The sequence below is a fragment of the Scyliorhinus torazame genome, chromosome X, assembly GCF_047496885.1.
Source record: "Scyliorhinus torazame isolate Kashiwa2021f chromosome X, sScyTor2.1, whole genome shotgun sequence".
NCBI lineage: Eukaryota > Metazoa > Chordata > Chondrichthyes > Carcharhiniformes > Scyliorhinidae > Scyliorhinus > Scyliorhinus torazame.
Window position 1 is genome coordinate 14,210,267 of NC_092738.1, and position 21,443 is coordinate 14,231,709.

General features: G+C 49.3%; 1 protein-coding gene across 4 annotated transcripts in view; it reads right to left on the reverse strand.

The window, feature by feature from the left end:
• The window catches only part of LOC140405528 (formin-like protein 3), a 923,557-nt gene that overhangs the window by 429,597 nt on the left and 472,517 nt on the right, over positions 1–21,443 (reverse strand). For 3 of the 4 annotated variants that reach the window (XM_072494083.1, XM_072494082.1, XM_072494081.1), the window contains exons 6-8: positions 14,346–14,498; positions 1,979–2,087; positions 1,719–1,795 (exon numbers count right to left, since the gene is read on the reverse strand). In XM_072494083.1, the coding sequence (XP_072350184.1) occupies positions 1,719–1,795; positions 1,979–2,087; positions 14,346–14,498 (339 nt within the window). The remainder of the gene's footprint in view (positions 1–1,718; positions 1,796–1,978; positions 2,088–14,345; positions 14,499–21,443) is intronic. The other variant, XM_072494084.1, reaches the window with a different exon arrangement.

Sequence of the window (21,443 nt, forward strand, 5' to 3'; positions counted from 1 at the left end):
CTTTGCCAAACCTAGAGAGTTACTACTGGGCAGCAAATGTGGCGATGATCCGTAAGTGGGTTATGGAGGGAGAGGGGGCGGCATGGAAGAGGATGGAGATGGCGTCCTGCAAAGGAACGAGCCTGGGGGCGTTGGTAACGGCACCGCTGCCGCTCTCGCCGACAAAATACACCACAAGCCCGGTGGTGGCGGCAACATTAAAGATCTGGGGCCAGTGGAGAAGACACAGGGGTGCAATGGGAGCATCGGTGTGGTCCCCGATCAGGGGTAACCACCGGTTTGTCCCGGGGAAGATGGACGGGGGGGTTCCAAGGCTGGCATCGGGCGGGGATAAGAAGAATGGGGGACCTGTTCATTGACGGGACATTTGCGAGTCTAGGGGCACTGGAGGAGAAATTTGAGTTACCCCCGGGAAATGCATTTAGATATATGCAGGTGAGGGCTTTTGTGAGGCGACAGGTGAGGGAATTTCCGTTGCTCCCGGCACAAGAAGTTCAAGATAGGGTGATCTCGGGTGTATGGGTCGGGGAGGGCAAGGTATCGGAAATATACCAAGAGATGAAAGAAGAGGGGGAAGCGCTGGTCGAAGAACTGAAAGGTAAATGGGAGGAGGAGCTGGGGGAGGAGATTGAGGAAGGGCTATTGGCCGACGCCCTGGGTAGGGTTAATACCTCTTCCTCGTGTGCCAGGCTCAGCCTGATACAATTTAAGGTGGTTCACAGAGCGCACTTGACGGGGGCAAGGTTGAGTAGGTTCTTTGGGGTAGAGGATAGATGTGAAAGATGTTCAGGGAGCCCGGCGAACCATGTCCATATGTTTTGGTCATGCCCGGCACTGGAGGGGTTCTGGAGAGGAGTGGTGGGAGCAATATCTCAGGTGGTGAAAGTCCGGGTCAAGCCAAGCTGGGGACTAGCAATATTTGGAGTAGTGGATGAGCCGGGAGTGCAGGAGGCGAAAGAGGCCGGAATTCTGGCCTTTGCATCCCTAGTAGCCCGGCGAAGGGTCTTGCTATTGTGGAAGGAGGCGAAGCCCCCCCAGCGTGGAGGCCTGGATTAATGACATGGCGGGGTTCATAAAATTGGAGAGAATCAAGTTTGCTTTGAGAGGGTCTGCGCAGGGGTTCTACAGGCGGTGGCAACCGTTCCTAGATTATCTCGCGGAGCGTTAGAAGAAGGTCGATCAGCAGCAGCAGCAACCCCGGGGTGGGGGGTGGGGGTGGGGGGGGGGGGGGGGGTGGGGGGAGTGGGGGGGGGGTGGAGGGGGGAACGAGAGACAGTTTGAGGGGATGGACGAGCGGGAGATAGCATGGAGGGTGGGGGGAAATGGTACGCGCGGCCAAGAGCCAGTGTATAAAGCTATGTAAATATACCATCTTGCCTTGTATATATCTTGCTGAGGGAGAATTTGCGTTATTTTGTTACGGGGGGGGGTTATTGTTTGAAAGGGGAAAAAATTGTGTTGTTAAAAAGCCTTAATAAAAATATTTTTTTTTTTAAAAACCAATTGGACATCTCGCCAATAGCCAGATCAGCCACGGTCTAACTGAATGGCAGAGTTGACTGTGCAACGTCCTCCTGTTCCTACGCTCCACTCTCTTACATCCACCTTCAAGGACAGCACGAGAAACAGAAGACAAAAAGAACTGACAAACTTGTTTGAGGCTAAATGCATTTTTGCACGTTAACTTTAAGCGAGCGGAGCCGACTCTGCCTTCTTACCTGGGATTCTTGTTGTTCAAGCTCAGTGCAATTGCATTTACAGCATGCGGGTGTGACATGACTAAGTTGAAGCCATACTGAAAAAGAAAAGGGGGAGAACATCAGTACATCCGGAATTAAACCAGATCCAGGAAATAAATGAACCCTATCGTGTCAATGGAGTGGAACCTCGCTGAATGACCAGTGTGTCAGTCACGTGTAAAACACAAAGGGAGAAAGGGGCGACAGTTAAGTTGCCACAGAAGTGGAATCGGCAATACCTGATAGTTCATGACAGCTCGCAAACACATGATGCAGACATGGACATCATCCTTCTGGCTCACGATTCGGGAATTCTTCAGGAGCTTCCTGTCCGGTAAAGTGTTGTAGCTGTGGAGGAAAGTCAACGTTACTACAGCCATTGCGGAAGGGGTGGTATACTCACCGTAACAGAGCAGCAAGTGCCAAGATCTGGGCAGCTTGGGGCTCAGGGGAGAGGTACCCATTCGTCGGGTAACCTGGTAGAGAAGCAATATTAAAGGCATCCACACTTTTGTAAAAAAGTTGATCAACCCTTGCGATCATGCATGGCCACTTCGGTGATGAAAGCAATCTGTTTTTTAATTAATTTGTGGGATGTGTCACCAGTGGCAAGGCCAATATTCATTGCCCATCCCTAATTACCCCTTGAGAAGGTGGCGCTGAGCTGCCTTCTTGAACCGCTGCAGTCCATGTGGTGTAGGTACACCCACTGTGCTGTTAAGAAGGGAGTTCCAGGATTTTGCCCCAGCGACAGTGAAGGAACGGCCGATATATTTCCAAGTCAGGATGGTGAGTGACTTGGAGGGGAACCTCCAGGTGGTGGTATTCCCAGGTATCTGCTGCTCTTGTCCTTCTAGATGGTAGTGGTCATGGATTTGGAAGGAGCTGTCGAAGGAACCTTGGTGAGCTCCTGCAGTGCATCTTGTAGATGGTGCACACGCTGTCACTGTGCGTCGGTGGTGGAGGGAGTGAATGTTTGTGGATGGGGTGCTGAACAAGCGGGGCTGCTTTGTCCTGGATGGTGTTGAGCTTCTCGAGTGTTGTTGGAGCTGCACTCATCCAGGCAAGTGGAGAGTATTCTATCACACTCCTGACTTGTGCCTTGTAGATGGTGGACAGGCTTTGGGGGGTCAGGAGGTGAGTTACTCACCGCAGGATTCCTATAACTTGCAGTCAGGGAGCTCATTTAACATAGTCCCAAGGTGGGGGTGGCACACTCAGTGGTTAACACTGCTGCCTCACAGCGCTGAGGACACGGGTTCGATCCCGGCCCCGGGTCACTGTCCGTGTGGAGTTTGCACATTCTCCCCATGTCTGCCTGGGTCTCACCCCCACAACCCAAAGATATGTAGGGTAGGTGGACTGGCCATGATAAATTGCCCTGTTATTGGAAAAAAATAATTGGGTACTCTAAATTTATTTTAATAAACATAGTCCCAAGGGAGTGTTGTCAAACAAAATTTGATACCAATCCACATGGGGAAATATTCGGACAGGTGAACAAAAGGTTGGTCAAAAAGTCTCAAAGAAGGAAAGAGATAGAGAGGGGCAAAGATGTTTAGGGGGGAATTTTAGGGGTGTAGACAGCCATGAACGATGAGCTATGAAAGAAATCAGAGTTTCAGGAGGGCACCCAGAGCCTGTGGAGTAATGACCCATAGGGGGACCAAAAGAAAATAAGAGGAATGAACTTAAAAACACATCCCTCATCACCTTCCAGACACGAGCACAGCAAGAATCCAACATCTTTGCACATTGATACTTTACGCAATTCATTTTATTGACGGAAAATACACATTTGTTCCTGAAGGTGGAACTGGCTGATTGAAATGCGGTTGAGATCTCTTCAACGAAGCAGAAATGTTGCACAACTGATTGAGAGCGAAGCAAACCAATAGGATTAGTTGACACTAAATTAATGGGAACTGCCCTCAATTATTCCAGTTGACAGGTACAACTTGAGGCGTCATGTGACACACGTGAAAGCAAAGTTGTGTTTCTGCATTCGAAAATTCTTGCTTCGTAAATCAGCGCTGATGTGCAAAATTGAAATCGAAACTTGATCTTGAACTGGAGATGAACAACACTTCTTAGAAAAGAGCAACAATCAAACACCCGCAGAGTGAGTTGTTTCCTGTTCACCGGGGTTTCGTGGTTTTCCTGTCAGACACAGGTATGTGGGCTGAAGGAAATGGAAACACTCAGACACGATGGCCTGAAGACACATCTTCCAACAAGCATGCAAGAAGTTCCTTTGAGGAGCAGTGACAAAAATCTAACTGCAAATGAGAGCAAGGAGAGGTTTTTGCGAGTATTTGGAAAACCAAGGGCTGATAAAGGCCCGAGGTCATCTGAGGCCTCGGCCTTTTTTCCTACGGAGAAGGCGCTGTATCAAGTGTCAAAAAACCTCTCGAGGATTCCTGAGAATAAAGTCTGCTGCAATGGCTAGACACAGTGCAAAGGGCACCTCTTTTGCAAGTCAGTAAAAACTTCTGCAGGAGCGCACAAGTCAAACAGGGTGAGGTCATCAGACCAAAGAAAAACACTTCAGAATACGAGAACCAGCAGTGTCTCTTGTTGGACTACTTTAATATCCTTTAGCACAATAGGAATTGAACATAAAAATAAGGATGTTATGCTTCAGTTATACAGGTTATTGGTGAGACCACATTTCGAATATGGTGAGCAATTTTGGTCTCCTTATTTAGGGAAGGATGTAAATGAGTTGGAGGCGGCTCAGAGGAGGTTTTACTGGATTGATGTCTGGAATGAGCGGGTTGTCTTATGAGGAAAGGTTGGACTGACTGGGCTTGTTTCCAGAGGAGTTTAGAAGAGTGAGGGGTGATTTGATTGAAGTATTTTAGATCCTGAATGGTGTTGACAAGGTGGATGTTGAAAGGATGTTTCCTCTTGTGGGTGGGTCCAGAACGAGGGGGCACTGTTTTAAAATGAGGAGTCGCCATTTTAGGACAGAGATGAGGAGAATGTTTTTCTCCCAGAGGGCTGTGCGACTCTGGAACTCTGTGCCTCAGGAGGCGGGGTCACTGAATATTTTTAAGGTGGAGGTTGGCGAGGGGGTCAAAGGTTATCGGGGTAGATGAGAACGTGGAATTAGAAACAATCTGTGCCATGATTTTGTTGAATGGTGGAGCAGGCTTGAGGGGCTGAATAGCCTACTTCTGCTCCTAATTCAGATGTTGGAATGAACTACCAATTGGATAAAGAGCAGACACGTCTTTAAACAGGGCTGGGTGAACCGCTCAATTACCTTTTTTATTAATTCATTTACGGGATGTGGGTGTCGCTGGTTCGGCCAGCATTCATTGCCCATCCCTCGTTGCCCCTTCAGAAGGTGGTGGTGAGCTGCCTTCTTGAATCGCTGCAGTCACTGTGGTGTAGGTACACCCACAGTGCTGTTAGGGAGGGAGTTCCAGGATTTTGACCCAGTGACAGTGAAGGAACGGCCGATATATTTCCAAGTCAGGATGGTGAGTGACCGCCAGGTGGTGGGGCTCCCAGGTATCTGCTGCTCTTGTCCTTCTAGATGGTAGTGGTCGTGAGTTTGGAAGGAGCTGTCTCAGGAGCCTTGGTGAGTTCCTGCAGTGCATCTTGTAGATGGTACACACGACTGCTACTGTGCGTCGGTGGTGGAGGGAGTGAATGTTTGTGGAAGGGGTGCCAATCAAGCGGGGCTGCTTTGTCCTGGATGGTGTTGAGCTTCTTGAGTGATGTTGGAGCTGCATTCATCCAGGCAAGTGGAGAGTATTCCATCACACTCCTGCCTTGTGCCTTGTAGATGGTGGACAGGCTTTGGGGAGTCAGGAGGTGAGTTACTCACCGCAGGATTCCCAGCCTCTGACCTGCTCTTGTAACCACAATATTTATATGGCTGGGTCCAGTTCAGTTTCTGGACAATGGTAACCCCCAGGATATTGATAGTGGGGGATTCAGCGATGGTAATGCCGTTGAATGTCAAGGGGAGATGTTTCAATTCTCTCTTGTAGGAGATGGTCATTGCCTGGCACTGTGTGGTGTGAATGTAACTTTCCACTTGTCAGCCCGAGCCTGGATATTGTCCAGGTTTTGCTGCATTTGGACATGGACTGCTTCAATACCTGAGGAGTCACAAATGATGCTGAATATTGTGCAGTCATCAGCGAACATCCCCACCTCTCACCTTATGATGGAGGAAAGGTCATTGATGAAGCAGCTGAAGATGGTTGGGCCGAGGACACTCTCCTGAGGAACTCCTGCAGTGATGTCCTGGAGCTGAGATGATTGACCTCCAACAACCACAACCATCTTCCTTTGTGCCATTGATGCCACACTCAGTCAAATGCTGCCTTGATGTCAAGGGCAGTCACTCTCACCTCACCTCTGGTATTCAGCGCTTTTGTCCATGTTTGAACCAAGGCTGGAATGAGGTCAGGAGCTGAGTAAACTGGTGGAAGCAAAACTGAGCGTCCGTGAGCAAGTTATCGCTGACCTACTTCTGCCCAATGTTTACAGTCGGGAATGCCATTCTATATCTAGTCCTTGCTCCCACAGAGAGAAGACCCACAAAACTTATTTATTCTTCAGCAAATTAAATTCCTAGTCTCAGCTGATAATGGTTCTCCAGCTTGTGTAAAAAAATAATGATGGGATGTGGATATGGCAGGAAAGGCCAGTGGCAGGCCTTGTTCTTGACCCCTGCAGTCATAAGGCCATACTAAATAGGAGCAGTAGGAGGCCATTTGGCCCGTATTCCCTGCTCTGCCATTCAATATGATCCTGGTTCATCTGACTGTGGTCTCAGTGTGACCTGACTCGTGAGAATCTGCCCATCTTAGTCTTGAGCGTATTCAAGGGCCCAACCTCCGCAGCTCTCTGTAGAAGAGAATTTAAAATATTAATGCCCCTCGGATAGAAGGAATTGCTCTTCATCTCCATTTTAAATGGGAGACCCCTTATTCTGAAACTGTGCCCCCTCGTTCTAGATTCCCTTTCCAAGAGAGAACATCCTCTCAGTATCCACTCAAAATCTTAAAGATGGTCTTTCATTTTTCTAAGGTCGCAATGCCCGTGTGGTTCCATAAAGCTGTTAGGGAGTCCCAGGACAATGAGGAATCTACAACATAGGACAGGTTATGGTGGTGTGTGATTTGGGAGGTGTCCTCATCTGTCTCCTCTCCCTTGTCCTTTTAGGTGGCAGAGGTCACAGGAGCTCCAACACCAACAGGCTGGTATTGGAATCCCACTGGTTTGCAGGGTTATTTTTAATGTTTTCTTTATTGAGAAACATTCTCTTCCTCGCTCAATCTAGCATCAAGGTTATGGACTAGTTAACAACATTTGACAGCACTTGGTGTCCGCCAGATCCATTCAGGCCCAAAGATATGCAGGTTAGGTGGATTGGCCATGTTAAATTGTAGAATGTCTAGAATATAAAGGGTTAATGTAATATCATAATTGACCACTAGGTGGAGCTAGATGCAGAACTATATAAAGCACCGACTCTCCGGCTTCTGGGAGAGGGCTGGAGAGAGTGCAGAGGAGAGGTCTAGAGAATACAGAGTACAGTTATAGATAGAGTGTACAGACTAGTGTTAGTAGAGTGTAGATTACTAGATTATTGCTTGCTATACGAGTAAGTGGCCGAGCTTTAATAAGTAGTGCAATAAACGTTAGCTTTGTTATTGAACTTAGCTTCTGTGGTCTTTGTGAACACTACGATAATAAGAATCACAAAGAACACCACCCCTTAGTGTCCAAAGACGTGCAGGTTAGGTGGATTGGCCATGTTAAATTGTCCCTTAGTGTCCAAAGGTGTGCAGGTTAGGTGGATTGGTTATGTTAAATTGCCCCTTAGTGTCCAAAGATGTGCAGGTTAGGTGGATTGGTTATGTTAAATTGTCCCTTAGTGTCCAAAGATGTGCAGATTAGGGGATTGGCCATGTTAAATTGTCCCTTAGTGTCCAAAGATGTACAGGTTAGATGGATTGGCCATGTTAAATTGTCCCTTAGTGTCCAAAGATGTGCAGGTTAGGTGGATTGGCCATGCTAAATTGTCCCTTAGTGTCCAAGGATGTGCAGGTTAGGTGGATTGGCCATGTTAAATTGTCCCTTAGTGTCCAAAGGTGTGCAGGTTAGGTGGATTGGCCATGTTAAATTGTCCCTTAGTGTCCAAAGGTGTGCAGGTTAGGTGGATTGGCCATGATAAATTGTCCCTTAGTGTCCAAAGGTGTGCAGGTTAGGTGGATTGGCCATGTTAAATTGTCCCTTAGTGTCCAAAGGTGTGCAGGTTAGGTGGATTGGCCATGATAAATTGCCCCAAATGTTGAAAGATTAGATGGGGTTGGGGATGGGTAGGGTAGGGGGCCTAGGTCAGTTGTTCTTTCAGAGAACCGGTGCAGACTCGGTGGGCCGAATGATCTCTTTCTCCGCTGTGGGAATTCTATGGTTGTAGCTATATACTTGAACAGTGAAGGAGACCAAATTAAGAAGTCGACATTGAAAAATAAGGACCTGAGCACTGGCCATGGGCAGAAGAACCATTCTTGGTCTCTCGGTCAATGTGCGGAATGTTAATTCATCAATATTCTCCCTCGTTTCGAGATGCACTGAGACTATGGCATGACCAAATGTTGGGAGGAAACCACAATGTAAAGAACAGGAAAGGATAATATGTGGTGCATTAATCAGACAGGTCATAAATAACCCACCATTGTCGGCACATCACAAAGTTCACCACGTTTCCACTAGAACTGTGTCTTTCCACTGTGTCTTTTAAAAAGCATTTAGATAGTTACATGGGTAAGATGGGTATAGAGGGTTATGGGCCAAGTGCAGGCAACTGGGACTAGCTTAATGGTAAAAACTGGGCGGCATGGACTGGTTGGGCCGAAGGGCCTGTTTCCATGCTGTAAACTTCTATGATTCTATGAACTGACACAGCCAGTGGAGATTCACCTTCATTTCATCAAACAGCAGCTCATTTAAGCCACACTTGGGGGCGAATGCAATTCAGGAGGTTAAGGTAAAATAATCATGAGGGTGTGCTTGCGAGCTGGACCTCGGAGCACCTACTCTTCAGGGATCTCTGGTGGACACACTTTACGGGATGCTCAGGTCTTTGTAGATCAACTTAAAGTAGCTCGGGACAGCAGTACATGACTGCATACATCTCCAGTTAGAAAGCCAAGCTTATTCTGAATAGCTGCCGCTGCTATTTATGTCATTTACATTGAAGAAGCTAGACCCTTCTCATTTTAAGCCAAGCACAGATCTCTGCTCGAGTTCAGGAAATGTATATGTAAATACACAGGCTGACAAGTTATCTAGATGTCAAATAATGGATTTGGCAGAAACTCTGGTTCGACTCATCGGGCCTTGCTGGCCATTTCAACTTGGCAGCCATGATGGATGGCTATGAATATTGACAGCACTCGGAGAAGCACTTAAGGCCACAAAGAGAGGGCAGGAGTTGGGTGGACAGGAAGGAAGGCCACTAAAATGGACACTGAAGAAATCTATGGGCAAGTCATTATTAGCCACGTGCTGGGATGGAGGAGGACAGAGGAAGACAATAATAATTATTATTATTATTAGAGAAAGGTTGAGTCAAGACTTGAAACTGGAGGAATTCTGTGAAGAGTTAACTATTGAGTGTTCTGAGCTCTACTGGGCTCCCCAACATCCCCCAATCGAGATTATAACCCTCTTCTTCTTCTATTTATTCAAAAGTTCTCCCACTCAGCGGAAACATCGGTTTCTGCTCGCTTCTCTCAGAGTGTTGGACGGTCTGAATGCATTATGGGTTGTTCACCTGGGTAATTCCCCTCACTTCTCCCTGTCCCTCCCTCTAGGAGAGGGGCCCTGTGGAGATTCACACGCCCCCGCCCGCCCCAAGTCGCAGCCACATCAATGCAGTTAAAAAGCTACATCACGAGGGAAAACCAGTATTAGGGTGGTTGCAAAATCACCGTGACGACAAACCTGCAAAAGAGGTGGGGAGGGAGGGGGAAGGGAAAAAAAATCCTGCAAATTACACATGGAAACATTTGGAATCGCGGCCAACCAGACGCCCAGTATCGATGTAACTGCGATGCATGGCTTTTAATTGGTCCGCTCGACGTAACCCGGGAACCTCATTCGCCGAAATGCAGGGCTGGCACAGAACATCAGCAGCACAAATAGCAGGCAATAGGCAAGTTATCAGCACATTGTAAAGCGGAGACACCAGGGATGCAATGGTTTAGCTCAAGGTCACTCCCGCCAGCTTGTGACAAGGGCCCTGTCTGCTACTCGCTAGCATGGGACTGCCCCTTTAAATGATCAGTCAAATTGAAAGCAGAATAGCTTCAACAAATAACTGGGGGAGGTGCCGAAAGCTTTCCACATAAACCCTCACATACAAAAACATTAATACAGTCCCAATTTGTCTTCAGGTCTGACAGATGTTATACAAACACATACCATACATTTATCCATACACTTGCAAAAATATACATTAAAACCAGATTTAAAGGAACATTGCCACTTTTAGTGAACAAACTTTTTTTTATTGAACTTCCTGCTAAATTGAAAGTTAAGTGCAGAATGATGGAGAGTAGAGAGAGTTATTCTGCAGTAATCTGGTTAACTGCAAGCATCTCATTACTGTCCTCATGCACCTTTGAGTCCGAATTACAGCTGCAGTGGTTCCATTTTGTGAAAAGAAAATCCAGAACAAATAGTGATTGGAATGGGAGTAATGACTTCCATCTTGTGTTTAAGGTTATCTACTTATTGGCTGCATTCCCGGAGGTTTCATCACATGACCACCTGTGCTAACTGACCTACCCCCATTCTCCCGCCACTGGCTGTCCCAACACGCCCACCCTCACAACTCATCACCTTGATGCGTCTCTATCCTGACCCCACAACGCACAGCGTTAGTGGAACAGAAACAGCGTTGCCAACCCTCCAGGATTGGCCTCGGCTCTCTGGGACACTGCTGCAATGCAATCTGAGAGGAAAGGGGAGCTTAAAACATGTGGGGGTTTTTTTTGGTGTTTTTTTTAAAAACATTTTCTTTGAACACTTATACAAAAAAAAGTCAAAGTTGGGACAAGGAGGCTGCTTAACTGACATCACTAACTAACCAAATTGAGCCAAGAGTCTGCTAGCTTTGCAGTTGGCGTGTGAGGGTTGAGAGTCATGAGGATGGACATTTTGGGCAGCTCATGGCAGGGATAGAGAGGCGGGAAATTTTGAGGTGGAGGGTCATAAGATGAGACCTCCTGGAATACATTCATCCAGAGTTGGCAACCCCCAAACAGACGTCACCAGACTCAAATAGCCTGTTGACAATAACAGTCTTGTTCCCACGTGGAAAACGATTGACAGTCGAGGGATTTTCAGCGACTTCTTGAACTGTACCCTCCCCTTCAGAGGAGCGTGAAAGGGAACCGTGCCAACAAAAAGGGCCCACCTCAATCCGTCTTGACGTCCTGACAGAAGAAAAGGGCAAACAAAACGAGGGCGTGGCACTATGGACTTTCTACATTTGGGACAGTACGTCCTTTTATGCTTGAGGGAGATCAGTATTTCCACTTGTCTCTGCATTTGGACAGGCTTTACGTCCATTTTACCTCACGGAAAGCCAGAAAGCTTGAGGGGGGGGGGGGGGGGGGGGGATCTCGCTTCGTCACATGCCTCCCCGACAGAAATGCCCCCCGATAGTGAGAACCGTGGGCACACCCTCACTGAATGCACAGCTGCTGCACAAATGTCCATGTGCGCTCCTGATGTTTGGGCTGAATCTGCCCCCTGCCACCTGCCAGTCAGGAGCAATAAAACTAGGGGCAGGACAGGAATGTGCAATGCGGCGCAGATAATTAATGAAAGAAAAATCTGGATTCAAGGAGTGAATGTGAAAGGATTGTGGAGCTGTGATGGAGACTAATTTCTTGGGAAAAGTCCAGAATGTAAAAAAAAAAAACTGCAACTCGTGAGTGCCGTGCGAATGGGAATGGTTGGAGTGATTACAAGGGCTGGTCTCTTTTTTAAAAAAACGTTTCTAATTTTTGTCTCAAATTTAAATGAGAGGATTTTGTTCCCCTCCATTGAAGCCACCCAGGGTAATATAATGGACTGGCACATATAAGGTTAATGTAGGACTGAGTACAGTACCACCCACAGAAGTCACATGGCCCAGAGCCAGGGTGGTGTTGTTCAGACCTGGTCATAGTTAGCTACTTGCCTCAAACCTTTACTGTATATATCTATGTAGCTACAGATAGTTAATAAAGCCTTGCTGTTAATATCATAGAATTTACAGTGCAGAAGGAGGCCATTCGGCCCATCGAGTCTGCACCGGCTCTTGGAAAGAGCCCCCTACCCAAGGTCAACACCTCCACCCTATCCCCATAACCCAGTAACCCCACCCAACACTAAGGGCAATTTTGGACACTAAGGGCAATTTATCATGGTCAATCCACCTAACCTGCACATCTTTGGACTGTGGGAGGAAACCGGAGCACCCGGAGGAAACTCACGCAGACACGGGGAGGACGTGCAGACTCCGCACAGACAGTGACCCAAGCCGGGAATCGAACCTGGGACCCTGCAGCTGTGAAGCAATTGTGCTATCCACAATGCTACCGTGCTGCTCACAAAATATACTGTAGACCATGGAGAATCATAGGATCCCTACTGTGCAGAAGGAGGCCATTCAGCCCATCGAATCTGCACGCCCCTCTGAAAGAGCATGTTACCTCAGCCCACTCCCCACACCCCACCTAACCTGCACAACTCAGAAGAGGCAGTGGCCCAGTGGTATTGTCGCTGGACTAGTAATTCAGAGACCCAGGGTAATGCTCGGGGTCAGAGAAAATGCTGGAAAATCTCAGCGGGTCTGGCAGCATCTGTAAGGAGAGAGAAGAGCTGACGTTTCGAGTCCAGATGACCCTTTGTCAAAGCTAACAGACAGAGAAAGTGGGGAATACTTATACTGTGGAGTGAGAATGAAAGATGAGTCACAGCCACAGAAACCCAGGGAAACCGGGTGCTAATGGCCACAGAAACCCTGGGAAACGGGGTACTAATGGCCACAGAAACCCAGGGGAAAGAGTGCTAATGGCAGTCCCCAGAGAGGACAAAAGATGTGAAAGGTCAAACAGCAGAGAAACTAACATCAGAGGGTGAACTGTGACACATGGAGATGTGGGGGGAGGGGAAGGGGGAAGCAAAGGGGAGACTATGGTGGAGGGGGGGGTGTTAATATATATCGTAGAATTTACAGTGCAGAAGGAGGCCATTCAGCCCATCGAGTCTGCACCGGCTCTTGGAAAGAGCACCCTACCCAAGGTCAACACCTCCACCCTATCCCCATAACCCAGTAACCCCACCCAACACTAAGGGCAATTCTGGACACTATGGGCAATTTATCATGGCAAATCCACCTAACCTGCACATCTTTGGACTGTGGGCGGCACTTCAGGACGCGCGACAACGCAGAATCGAAGAGCAGAAACTTATAGCCAAGTTCCGCACACATGAGTGCGGCCTCAACCGGGACCTGGGATTCATGTCGCATTACATTCATCCCCCACCATCTGGTCTGCAAAATCCTACCAACTGTCCTGGCTTGATACAATTCACACCTCTTTAACCTGGGGTTACCCCATCTCTGGATCTGTAAAGATTTAATCACCTGCTAATGCTCGCATTCCAAGCATTGTCTGGCATCTTTGAATCTGTCTATATATATGTTTCTGGAACATACCTCTTCATTCACCTGAGGAAGGAGCAGCGCTCCGAAAGCTAGTGACATCAAAACAAACCTGTTGGACTTTAACCTGGTGTTGTAAGACTTCGTACTGTAATATATATTAAGAAAGACAAGAAAGAAAGAAATGGTAAAAGACAGTTGAAATGAAATGGGATGAAAACAAATGGGTCGAGGTAGAGCTGATCATCAGAAGTTGTTGAATTCAATGTTGAGACCGGAAGGCTGTAGCGTGCCCAACCGGAAGATGAGGTGTTGTTTCTCCAGTTTGCGTTGAGCTTCACTGGAACATTGCAGCAGGCCAAGAACAGACATGTGGGCCTGGGAACTAATCACCGCGTCAATTTCTTTAACATGCACATTCTGCAACCAACACTATTACAACACGCTGTACCACCATCAAGAACTCCCAAGTTAGATGCATCACAGGCAGATACAGAATAAAGCTAACTTTATCTCAACACTTCAAAATAGAATCTCCTGAGATGTTCTTTTGACTATTTGTCCTTTCTGAAGGAAGAGATTAGGGAGAATGTTAGGCTGTGGGCCCATGTCTAGTCGGAGCTGGACTAAAATGGTCCAAATTCATTGCACATTGGAGCCTTACAGCCAGGAGACTGTAATCGCACAAGTCTGCCTTGCCAAAGGGCGAAAGGTCAGGGTATTACCCACTGCAGCAACATTCGTATTTGTCTATACTTATTACACAGCTCAAGTTCGTTAATAACACCAATGGGAATGATAATGAACTTTCGCTAAGGAAATCTCTTTGTATGGTGTGCAGTCTGGGGCAGGGTGTGAAACGGGTACGCATTGCATCCCTCTGTGTCTGTTAGAAGCTGAGCAGTACATACCGTAGGATAGATTGCCTGGCAGAGCGAGAGAGGCTGTTGCTGAAAGCCAGGGGCAGGACATTACTCTGGTGCAGATCTTCTATAGACCTGCCCCAGGGTCTCGACTTGTCGAGTGCACCATCATCACCATTCTCCACAAGGTCAAAGTCAAACCTAGGTCACAATGGGATAAAAACGTCTTTTCATCACCCCCTTCCACATTGATCGACACGCAAGCCGCTTGTCCCCATTTCCATCTTAATATGAACACAACAAAAAGGACACTTCCCCTAAAATGGAACTGAACGTTTAAGCTTTGCAAACTAAGCACAGGTATTTCTTTTCTTGAAGATTTGCACTTTTTTTTTTTAAGGCTTCAGGACTTTTTGAAAGTCAGCTGAATCACACTGGAGTGCTCTAGTCAGAATAAACACAACCTGCAAGAAGAACAGCAAAGATTACCACGTGTGATACAAATAATACGAAATACTGCACTCCGGCACAAAAAACAGCCAAACACGAAAAAGAGGAGGGAGTTGTGGAGAAGCTGGAGGAAAGTCGACATGCCAATGATAGTTTGATGATGGAGAGCATTCTGGAAGCATGCCACACTCTAAAGCCCAAGTTACTGAAAGTGGTGAAGAATGGCGGTTAAGAGTCCGTGGAGATGAAATGCTGAAATGCAAACCAGTTCAAAATGTGTTGCTGATGGCTCGAATGGCCCTCTGAGAAAGAAAAACTGGAGAACTCACAAAGCATAAGAGTGTCGATGCTTTTTTGCCGCTGTGGGTTGCTTGGGTGTACCCTGCCAAGTCTGGGACCAGCCACGTACCGAATTTACGTGCGGGGATCCCATTCATTCCCAGATCTCTCCAGCTGCTCACGTGAACACATCTTGACATTCTGGATTTAAGACTTGTGTGCAGATAAAGCAGCTGCACCAAGCAGAGCCCTTCCCTAACTTCCAAGGCCACATGCAGAACAATATAAATAATAGGAATAATATGATCAGGGATAGTCAACATGGCTTTGTGAAGGGTAGATCATGCCTCACAAACCTTATTGAGTTCTTTGAGAAGGTGACTGAACAGGTAGATGAGGGTAGAGCAGTTGATGTGGTGTATATGGATTTCAGTAAAGCGTTTGATAAGGTTCCCCACGGTAGGCTATTGCAGAAAATACGGAGGCTGGGGATTGAGGGTGATTTAGAGATGTGGATCAGAAATTGGCTAGCTGAAAGAAGACAGAGGGTGGTGGTTGATGGGAAATGTTCAGAATGGCATTCAGTTACAAGTGGCGTACCACAAGGATCTGTTCTGGGGCCGTTGCTGTTTGTCATTTTAATCAATGACCTAGAGGAGGGCGCAGAAGGGTGGGTGAGTAAATTTGCGGACGACACTAAAGTCGGTGGTGTTGTCGACAGTGCGGAAGGATGTAGCAGGTTACAGAGGGACATAGATAAGCTGCAGAGCTGGGCTGAGAGGTGGCAAATGGAGTTTAATGTAGAGAAGTGTGAGGTGATTCACTTTGGAAGAAATAACAGGAATGCAGAAATTTGGCTAATGGTAAAGTTCTTGGAAGTGTGGATGAGCAGAGGGATCTAGGTGTCCATGTACATAGATCCCTGAAAGTTGCCACCCAGGTTGATAGGGTTGTGAAGAAGGCCTATGGAGTGTTGGCCTTTATTGGTCGAGGGATTGAGTTCCGGAGTCGGGAGGTCATGTTGCAGCTGTACAGAACTCTGGTACGGCCGCATTTGGAGTATTGCGTACAGTTCTGGTCACCGCATTATAGGAAGGACGTGGAGGCTTTGGGGCGGGTGCAGAGGAGATTTACCAGGATGTTGCCTGGTATGGAGGGAAAATCTTATGAGGAAAGGCTGATGGACTTGAGGTTGTTTTCGTTGGAGAGAAGAAGGTTAAGAGGAGACTTAATAGAGGCATACAAAATGATCAGGGGGTTAGATAGGGTGGACAGTGAGAGCCTTCTCCCGCGGATGGAAATGGCTGGCACGAGGGGACATAGCTTTAAACTGAGGGGTAATAGATATAGGACAGAGGTCAGAGGTAGGTTCTTTACGCAAAGAGTAGTGAGGCCGTGGAATGCCCTACCTGCAACAGTAGTGAACTCGCCAACATTGAGGGCATTTAAAAGTTTATTGGATAAACATATGGATGATAATGGCATAGTGTAGGTTAGATGGCTTTTGTTTCGGTGCAACATCGTGGGCCGAAGGGCCTGTACTGCGCTGTATCGTTCTATGTTCTATGTTCTATGTAACCCAGTCAACATAAAGTGGGCCAGAATGTGGGCAACAGGCCTTGGTCTGTTGGATTGGATTTAAAGAGCGACATTGGGGCGAGCTGCTTAAAAGTGTAAGAACAAAGAAAAGTACAGCACAGGAACAGGCCCTTCGGCCCTCCAAGCCCGTGCCGACCATGCTGCCTGTCTAAACTAAAATCTTCTGCACTTCCGGGGTCCGTATCCCTCTATTCCCATCCTATTCATGTATTTGTCAAGATGCCCCTTAAACGTCACTAGCGTCCCTGCTTCCACCACCTCCTCCGGTAGCGAGTTCCAGGCACCCACTACCCTCTGCGTAATAAACTTGCCTCGTACATCTACTCTAAACCTTGCACCTAGCATCTTAAACCTATGCCCCCTAGTAATTGACCCCTCTACCCTGGGAAAAAGGTCTCTGACTGTCCACTCTGTCTATGCCCCTCATAATTCTGTAGACCTCTATCAGGTCGCCCCTCAACCTCCGTCGTTCCAGTGAGAACAAACCGAGTTTATTCAACCGCTCCTCATAGCTAATGCCCTCCATACCAGGCAACATTCTGGTAAATCTCTTCTGCACCCTCTCTAAAGCCTCCACATCCTTCTGGTAGTGTGGCGACCAGAATTGAACACTATACTCCAAGTGTGGCCTAACTAAGTGATGGGCAATCAATGACCACTAAAGCGAGGTTGTAGTCCAACTGAAGGCTTTAATAAGCTAGATGTTTCCCACAGCAGCTCAGGTACAGAATGAAGGCTGCTGGGGTGGCACAGGTTCTTATACCCTGCCAATCAGGGCGGAGCTATCATACATTCTAACCAAGAGAAAGCATACAGTTTCCACCAATGGTGCTTTAGCCTATCAGGTACTGTAATACCTATAATACCACATTCACCCCGTTAAAAAAAGAGTCCGGCGGGGGTGGTGGCCTGAAACCACAAAACATGGCAACGTGGTGTAATTAGTTCTGGAGGTACCGTAATATCTCCGTACAGTGTTTATTAACTATTTACAATTCTGATACCCATGTACATTTGATGGTTTATATTTACAGTTTAGAATTAAAATGGAGCAATTAGATTACAGTTTACAGTCCACCATTTAAAATGAAGCAATCAGTCGATCGGGGGCCCTAGTCGTCCTCTGTGATCGTCGGAGCTTCAGTGGTGACTCCAGTGGAGGCTCGGGCGTTTGTGACTCCGGGAGCGTGGCTTCGATCTCCATGGCAGCTTCGACACCCCTAGCTGGTGGGGAAAACGGCTGGCCTGGGAAGGGAGCGCCTGCAGGAGGCGTCGTTGGGTGGGTTAGGCCTAGACAGGGCCGGCGGAAGGACCGATCCTCCTGTAAGCTGCTGCGGTGGAGGGGAGGGTGGGACTGGTGGCTGGGATGTGCGTGGGGTTCCGGCGGGCGCCAGGTCCCGTAGGGAGACTATCTTGTCGGCCGTCGGGGTACGCCATGTAGGCGTACTGGGGGTTAGCATGGAGCAGATGGACCCTCTCGACCAACGGGTCCGACTTGTGCGCCCGCACGTGTTTTGGAGCAGGATGGGTCCGGGAGCTGCCAGCCAGGTCGGGAGCGAGGTCCCAGAGGAGGACTTCCTGGGGAAGACAAGGAGACGTTCGTGAGGTGTTTGGTTGGTCGTGGTACAAAGCAGTGACCGGATGGAGTGGAGGGCATCCGGGAGGACTTCCTGCCAGCGGGAGACTGGGAGATTCCTGGACCGTAGGGCCAGTAGGACAGTCTTCCAGACCGTTCCGTTCTCCCTCTCTATCTGTCCGTTACCCCGGGGGTTGTAACTGGTCGTCCTGCTCGAGACGATGCCCTTGCTGAGCAGGAATTGACGCAGTTCATCGCTCATAAAGGAGGACCCCCTATCGCTGTGTATGTAAGCAGGGAACCCGAACAGTGCAAAGATGCTATGGAGGGCCTTGATGACGGTGGAGGCGGTCATGTCGGGGCAGGGGTTGGCGAATGGGAACCGGGAGTACTCGTCAATCACGTTCAGGAAGTATGTGTTGCGGTCGGTGGAGGGGAGGGGGCCTTTCAAATCCATGCTGAGGCACTCAAAGGGACGGGAAGCCTTTATCAGGTGCCCTTTCTCTGGCCGGTAGAAGTGCGGTTTGCACTCAGCGCAGATTTGGCAGTCCCTGGTGGCTGTCCTGACCTCCTCGATGGAGTAGGGCAGGTTGCGGGTCTTGCCAAAATGGAAAAAGAGAGTGACCCCCGGGTGGCAGAGGTCCTCATGGAGGGCTCGGAGGCGGTCCACTTGTGCGGTGGCACATGCGCCGTGGGGCAGGGCATCAGGAGGCTCGTTTAGCTTCCCGGGACGATACAAGATCTCGCAGTTGTAGGTGGAGAGTTCGATCCTCCACCGCAAGATCTTGTCGTTTTTTATCTTGCCCCGCTGTGCATCATCAAACATGAAAGCAACTGACCATTGGTCCATGAGGAGAGTGAATCTCCTGCCGGCCAGGTAATGCCTCCAATGTCGCACAGCTTCAACTATGGCCTGGGCCTCCTTTTCGACTGAGGAGTGGCGGATTTCGGAAGCATAGAGGGTACGAGAGAAGAAGGTCTGCCCACTTGGTTGAGGGTGGCCGCCAGAGCGACGTCGGACGCATCGCTCTCGATCTGGAAGGGGAGTGACTTGTCGATGGCGTGGATCGTGGCCTTTGCAATGTCTGCTTTGATGCGGCTGAAGGCCTGGCGGGCCTCTATCGACAGGGGAAAAACTGTGGATTGGATCAGGGGACGGGCCTTGTCTGCGTAGTTGGGGACCTACTGGGTGTAGTAGCTAAAAAACCCTAGGCAACGTTTCAGGGCCTTGGGGCAGTGAGGGAGGGGGAACTCCATCAGGGGCGCCTGCGTTCAGGGTCGGGACTTGTAACTCCATTTCGCACTACGTAGCCGAGGATGGCTAGGCGGTCGGTGCTAAACACGCATTTATCCTTGTTATGCGTAAGGCTAAGGATATTTGCGGTCTGGAGGAATTTTCGGAGGTTGGTGTCGTGGTCCTGCTGGTCGTGGCCGCAGATGGTGACATTATCGAGATACGGGAATGTTGCCCGTAAACCGTACCGGTCAACCATTCGGTCCATCTCGCGCTGGAAGACCGAGACCCCATTGGTGACACCGAAGGGAACCCTTAAGAAGTGATAGAGCCGCCCATCTGCCTCGAAGGCAGTGTATTTGTGGTCACTAGTACGGATGGGGAGCTGGTGGTAGGCGGACTTGAGATCCACCGGGGAGAAGACCTTATAATGCGCGATCCTGTTTACCAGGTCGGCTATACGGGGGAGCGGGTACGCGTCCAGCTGCGTAAACCTGTTGATGGTCTGACTGTAGTCGATGACCATCCTATGCTTCTCCCCGGTCTTTACCACCACTACTTGAGCTCTCCAGGGACTGTTGCTAGCTTCAATGACCCCTTCCCTCAGTAGCCTTTGGACCTCGGACCTGATGAAGGTCCGGTCCTGGGCACTGTACCGTCTGCTCCTGGTGGCGACGGGTTTGCAATCCGGGGTGAGGTTCGCAAACAGGGAAGGCGGGTCGACCTTAAGGGTCGCGAGGCCACAGACAGTAAGGGGGGGTATAGGGCCGCCGAATTTGAAGGTCAGACTTTGAAGGTTACAATGGAAGTCTCAACCCAGGAGTGTAGCCGCGCAGAGATGGGGAAGGACGTAGAGACGGAAATTTTTGAACTCTCTTCCCTGGACTGTGAGGTTTGCTACACAGAACCCCTTTATCTCCACTGAGTGTGAACCGGAGGCCAGGGAGATTTTTTGATTAATGGGGTGGATGAGGAGAGAACAGCGCCTTACCGTGTTGGGGTGTATGAAGCTCTCCGTGCTCCCAGAGTCCATTAAGCAGGATGTCTCGTGCCCGTTGATGAATACAGTCATTGTAGCAGTTGAGAGTGTTCGAGGCCGGGACTGATCCAGAGTCACCGAGGCCAATCGCAGCAGTTGAGAGATCTCTTCGGGCAGTGTGTGGTCAGCCGAGCTGGGGTCCTGGGGGTTCATCCAAGATGGCGGCTCCCATTGGTCGGACATGGCTGGGGGTGCACAAAATGGCGGCGCCAAAGTGGCGTCCGCTGAACGAGATGGCGGCGCCCAGGGTCCGCACGTGGCCCTGGAATATGAAGATGGCGGCGACCGCTGGCCGCACGGGGCCCGTGGAGAAGTTTGTGGTTGCGGTCCGCATTCGCCGCCGGAGACCGCGGCAACCGCACGGGCCTGACATACCCCCCACAAAATGGCCCTTTTTGCCGCATCCCTTGCAGGTGGATGCGCGGGCCGGGCAGCGCTGGCGCTTGGCCTGCCCGCAAAAGTAGCAGAGGGGCCCCCCGGGGTTGCCAGGCCGCCTTGCAGCGCAGGCCTGCGGGGGAATGGGGGAAGTCTCGGGGTCGGCCGCGGAGGGGTTCCACGCTGCCTGGGGGCTGCCGCGCGGTCGGGAACGTAAGCGCGGGCGTTCCTGGAGGCCACGTCCAAGGGCCCGTGCCTCCCTGAGACCCAGGGTGTCCTTTTCTAACAGACACTGGCGGATTTGTGAATATAGCATACCTGCCACGAAAGCGTCCCGGATTAAGAGTTCCGTGTGTTCGCTCGCCGAAACTTGTGGGCAGCTGCAGCTTCTTTCCAACCCCAGGAGTGCACGGTAGAATTCCTCCAGCGATTCCCATGGGGTTTGTCGCCTTGTTGCAAGCAGGTGCCGGGCATAGACCTGGTTTACCGGGCGAATAGTGTCCTTTTAGCAGCTCCATTGCTGCATCAAAGTTTTCCGCTTCCTCGATGAGGGTGTAAATCTCCGGGCTCACCCTTGAGTGCAGGACTTGCAGG